Genomic DNA, 6,000 nt, shown 5'->3' on the forward strand with positions numbered 1-6,000 from the left:
AGGCAAGGATACGGGAGTGGTTTACCATTCCCATCTCCAGGGAATGTTCCCAACCCAGGGATCAAACCTGGGTCTCCTGCATTGCAGGTGGATTCTTTACAGTCTGAGTCACTAGGAAAGCCCATTAGACTCTGTACAGATTCTTTATTGGAAGGGTTATATCTTTTATCTGAAATCTTCATATTTTAATAGACTAACATGTTTGCTAGCTGGACTGTAAAGGTACATATTATATACTCTCAAGTTTATGTCACTTGCTCGGTACTTAAAAATTTGGATAAAATACTGAATTTATATTGTGAAATTTTAAGAACTTCTTTAGTCCTTCTCTCAGCTCTCAGAAGTTGCTCAGTCCAACTCTTTGTGACCCCAAGATTGTAGCCTACCAGGCTCCTCCATCCATGGGATTTTCTAGGCAAGAGTACTGAAGTGGGCTGCCATTTCCTTCTCCAGGGGATCTTCTCAACCCAGGCATCGAACCTGGGTCTCCTGCATTGCAGACAGACGCTTTACCGTCTGAGCCACCAGGGAAGCCTTCTTTAGTCCTTCCTTAGATGAATATTTCTATTTTCCTGAACTTTTATAGAAAGTGAAAGTAGTAAAATTATTTTAGGTAAAAGATTTGTCTACTAAATTTAGGCTTTAGAAAAGTCTTAACTTTAATGTGTAGACTATACTAAAAACAGTTTTTTCTTGTTATACTAGATTTTAGCTTTTTTTTTCCTTTAATTAATTAATTTTTGGCTGTGCTGTGTCTTCATTGCCGTGCAGGCTTGTCTCTAGCTGCAGCAAGCAGGGGCTACTCTTTGTTGCCACGCATGGGCTTCTCACTGCAGTGGCTTCTTTTATGGTGGAGCACAGGCTCAATAGTTGTGGCACGTGGACTTAGTTGCTCCAAGGCATGTGGGATCTTTCCGGGCCAGAGATCTCCCCCTTCTTTCCTCTCCTTTCCTTTTGTACACCTCCCTACTTCAGTTATCAAGTCACATGCCAGATTGATTTGTGTTGCTCAGAGACAAAAGCCAGAGCTTACCATGTAGCTATTTCAGAGTTTGGAAAATTGTCATTCACAGGAAAAAGTACAGCTTATGGACCCAAGGGTGCTCAGTGATAAGTAGATTTGATACATTTGTCTCAATGCTTCCTTTGTTTTAGAGGCCTCTTTTATTTGAGTTTCCCATTGCTGAAGAGGGTGTCTTTGAGGGGTTGCTTGTCTCTGAACAAAGAAGTTGTTAATGGCCTTGGGTAAAGCAGAATTCTGTCCACTAAGACTTGAGGGCATAAACTAAGTGCTGTTCCAGTAAAAACTTAATTGTTCAGCCTGACTTCACAGAAAAATAATCTAATGAGAATTGTTTTCAAACCTTTGAATGTCTAAAAGATGACCGTTTAATGTAGTGCATATATTGCTTTTTGTTTTGGTAAATTAATATTAAATCTGATTGTTATTATAATACGGATGCCAGTTTTTTTCATGACCATTTAAATTATTTGGGCAGTCCTCCCTTCTTTCAAATGGTTAGATAGAATTTGCCTGGTAACATAGGAAACACGTTTTAGAAAACTGCTGTTACAGTAAATGACATTAATCCCCAGAACTGGGAAGCTCCCTCCGTGGTTCAGACGGCTTACTCCGCAGAGAGTACCTCTGCCTGTGTCACCCCTTCCCCTTCCTTGCCCCCTCTGGGTGCGCAGGTCTCTGCCTGACTGCGTCTCCCCTTCCCTGCCTCATTCCGTATAGATAGGAATTCCCTGGCGGCTCAGATGGTGAGGAACCTGCCTGCAGTGCAGACACGTGGGTTCGATCCTTGGGTCTAGAAGGTCCCCTGGAGAAGGGAACGGCAACCCACTCCGGTGTTCTTGCCTGAGGATCCCATGCACAGAGGTGCCTGAAGGGCTAAGTCTGTGGGATCACAAAGAGTCAGACACAGCTGAGCAACTAACACTTTCAGCACACAGTACAACACACACAACTGGTGTTAAGTATAAGACCGCAGTATTAATGTGTTTAAGTATACTAGCTCTGCATACAGATATTTCTCTCTCCCATTCCTTTCTCTTATTTATTGCTTCTTTCACCTTCTCTGTTTCATAGATCCCGCTTATCAGATCCAAAACCTAGCAGCATATAAGTTAAATTTATTTGGGGGCCAAATCTCAGAACCTAAAACACATGTATACCAGTGACCAGATAATATGTGGGAGACTAAATCATTCTTGTTTGTCATTTAGATACAGCGGAATCCAGGGCTGGTCGAAGAACAGATGTGAATCCATTCCTGGCTCCCCGCTCTGCAGCTGTGCCTCTCATTAACCCAGCTGGACTTGGACCTGGCGGGCCTGGGCATCTCCTTTTGAAACCCATCTCAGACGTTCTGCCCACATTTACGCCTTTGCCAGTGTCGCCTGACAACAGTGCCGGAGTTGTGCTGAAAGACCTTTTAAAGCAATAGATTATTCTCAAGCCAGAGATGACATATATAGCACTTTAAAGAAAAAAAACCATGAACACTATGTGTACATACTTTATCACAAAGTGGCCTTTTGGAAAAAGTCATGTATTTGTTTGCAGTTATACTTTCTCTAAATTTAATGCTAATATTCTTAATGCTTTTAGAAATGGCAAGAGTTAAAGGAGGAAGTGTTTGCTGTCTTATCTCCTTTTCTTCCCCTGTCTCATTTGACCTAACTTAAGCTAGAAACATTCTTTTTAATTTTAATTTATAAAAGTAAGAAAAAGAAAGACAAAAATACTAGTACCTATAAGTTCTTTCCTTTTCAAGCTCATTTAAACTAGAGACCTATAGTTTTGTTTTTTTTTATCTTTTAAAGATAATCAGTAGATTTACCAAAAAAAAGGGGGGGTGGGGAATAGTAGTGACTTATCCACATAGTGTAAAAGTTGATCTAAAGCATGTTATTTATCTTCAGGCCAAGAACAAGGTTGTCCCTGGAGGTGACAGGTGTCCTGAGGTAGAAGGCGTGTTGTCTGGCTCTCTGCAGTTTCATCGTGTGTGTGGATTCATGTGACCACAGCACAGAGACAACACAGTTTGATCCAGGATCCCCTCCTGCTCCCCTTTCACAGTCATAGCCACCTTCTCCCCTCTCGGCTCCTTACCTTCTGGCACCCCCTCACGACGCTCCTCTAAAATGTTGTCATTTCAAGAGTGCCCATTCACTGGAATCGTGTAGTGTAACTTTTTGAGATGGCCTTTTTCCACTCACCGTAATTCCCTTGAGATCCTTCTACATTGCTGAACCTATCAGATGCTTCTTCCTTTTCACTGTTAAGTACATATTGTCACTGTATGGTTTCGCTTTAAGAGCTAAAGTGTCTCTTTAAAGATACCATCTTAAAATGTTTCCACACCCCTACTCACAACTTTGATCTAAGTGTTAAATTGTACAGCTGCATTTACAGAACTATAATCAGCAATATCCCTAGATACACCTCCTCCTGCCTCTGTCTGAGGTGTTGACGTGAGAGGGACGGCCGCCCAGGGGTCGTCCATTATCTTCACAGTCACGAGGGCAGTGAGATCACTTGGGCAACAGCAGCACCAGGTGTTTGGAACTTAATGGTAAGGGAGTATCCCTTTAATTCTTTTATAAACCCCTCATAAAAATCCTGACTTGGAGTTTAATTATATCAGGATGTTCATGTTTGTATTAGTTGTTGAAGTTGTACATTTAAAGACATTTCTTTGCAAATTTTGTAAATTTCGATAGGCCTTTAAAATAGAAACATCTGTATAATAAGGAAAGATGAAAATTATACTAATCCAAATATGTAAATAGGCCTGGCTCTGGCCAGGGCTAAATTTGGTCATTTGTAAATTTTGCTGTGATTAACTGTATACTTTGTACTGTATTTAGAGGATTGGAAGTCATTACGTGTTGCTAGATAAAGCTTGTTTTTCTGGAAAATCTAGTAACTTAGACATTGCTGCTTCAAAACGTCCCCTGTCTCCTTGGCTAACTTATTTATATTGCCATTCTTTGTTTAGTATACTTTAAAGGGAGTTGTCATATCAGTTCTATATTAGAACTATCAAACTGCCTCTTCTCTGTTTTGTCCACTATTGTTTCTCTATGAAATTATTACTTTTAGGTTTTATAAGGTCCTTTCAAAGATACTTTTACTTTCACTGACTATCCTAAATTATTTGCTGCTTGCCATTGAATTTTCATTTCAGTGTGGAGCATCTGAAATAAAAGTTTCTCAGTTTAAAAAAAAAAAATTAGACAACATGATCCTTTATTTTGAAGGAATATAATAACAGAAAAAAATGTTCTCTTTTAATTTGGAAAGGAGATGCATGGTGGGTATAAGTATCATGTCATCATATTTTAAATGCCTTTTATGATATTTTCAGTATTTCCTTTCCTGCTTCCAAACAGCCTATCCCCCCTCACCCCATAGTTTAACAGAAGTTGGAAAGCTGTTATGGGTGGATTGCATATCTAAACATCCCACCATGACCTTACATGGCTGCTATTTTTAAAAGTATGTGACCTTGTCCTAACGCTGTAGTACCTAATGTTTCAATTGTATAATCATCGAAACTATAGCTCACTGGTATGCATACTAAGTGTTTGTTGATCTAAACCAGACATAACTCATCTACTTTTCTGAATTAAGTTGTGTCAGAGATGAACCATCTGCTCAAGGAATCTTCTTAGTAATCATATAGTGATGAAGCATATAATTCTGATGTTAGCAGTTGGACATTGCTAATGCTAATTTTATTGCAGTACTTTAACTACAGTAATTTTACTGTTTATTCCTCTAGAAACTTACTAAAATTTGTGGTGGAATTTTATCATCGCTGCCACAGTTTTCCACAACATTCCTAATGGTTTTCAACTGCTTTATTGTAGTAGAAAATTCATCCAGCCATTGGATTTGATTTTAGCGTAATACTGTATTTCATGGTTATTTTTTAGTTCCTGCCATTATTGAGTTAAAAACTAAACAACAAAAACATGGGGGAAAAGGATTGACTTTCTTAAAACCATCCAATTAAATATTAAATATCCCCCTCAAATAAAGCCTCAAGTTTATTTTAACCTTTTAATAGACAGTTGAAAGGAGGGAAAAGTCAAAATACTTTTACAATCAGGAGATGGGCAACAAAACAGTACTGCTTCAGGAACAAGAGAGAAATAAGAATTATTGATAAAGCACTATTATGTGTCATACTTAAGGCATATTAATTTTATTTTTAAGGCTAATGAAGTTTTTCATATATCAAAAGTATTTAAAACATCTTCCACTAATAAAAATGTATCTTTAATTTTGTAAACATCAAGTATAACATTTATATATTCCTATGGAAAAAATTTTCACTTTTGTGGAAAAAATAATGGTACTTTTAATGATCTGACATTTGTGATTTGCCAGTCTTTACTTTCTAACTTACTAAGGTTTCTCTAGTTAAAACTGATAAGTTGTCTTTTGACTTTTAGGGAAATATCTTATGGAATATTTTACAATCCAACCTTAATACTGGGTTGTATTTTATGGAACTAAGGTCAGTGCATTTCTGAATTTCTCAGGAGCACTGCAAGGCAGAAAAACTAGTCCAAATAAAAATGATATATGTAAACTGGCAATGTCTTCATCCACAATAAAAAAAAAACTTTTTTAGCAAACAGCTGCTGACTTTTTCTTTAGAAGGGGGAGAAATGACTTACACATGTTGTTTATAGCAGCAGTTGATGAACTACTGAAGCTAATATCTTCAAGTGTTCACCGGATGTCTGCTGTTAGACAGTGTTTGAGCTTTGGAAATGTTAAATATGAACAATTTAGTAGATGCTCAAGGTTATGTGTGCAAAGAGGATCTGAGAGGTTTTAGCCAGGCCTTTTTTCCCCAGAGGTGATAGTATGCATCAGTGGGCTCTTGGGTTTTTCTGCAAAATAATCGTCTATGTACTCAGTTTTTCTTAGATGTGGAACTTGTTTTTTTGGTTGGTTTGGTTTTTTGGCCACAC

The 6,000-nt window shown here is 38.1% G+C and overlaps 1 protein-coding gene across 2 annotated transcripts in view; it reads left to right on the top strand.

Annotated features, from left to right (window-relative positions):
- The window catches only part of TRIP11 (thyroid hormone receptor interactor 11), a 69,298-nt gene extending 63,638 nt beyond the window's left edge, over nucleotides 1–5,660 (top strand). For both annotated transcript variants that reach the window (XM_043434348.1, XM_043434349.1), the window contains exon 21: nucleotides 2,233–5,660. In XM_043434348.1, the coding sequence (XP_043290283.1) occupies nucleotides 2,233–2,453 (221 nt within the window). In that variant the 3' untranslated portion in view covers nucleotides 2,454–5,660. The remainder of the gene's footprint in view (nucleotides 1–2,232) is intronic.
- Nucleotides 5,661–6,000: the final 340 nt, after the last annotated feature.

Source organism: Cervus canadensis, chromosome 17 (genome assembly GCF_019320065.1).
Source record: "Cervus canadensis isolate Bull #8, Minnesota chromosome 17, ASM1932006v1, whole genome shotgun sequence".
Taxonomy (NCBI): Eukaryota; Metazoa; Chordata; class Mammalia; order Artiodactyla; family Cervidae; genus Cervus; species Cervus canadensis.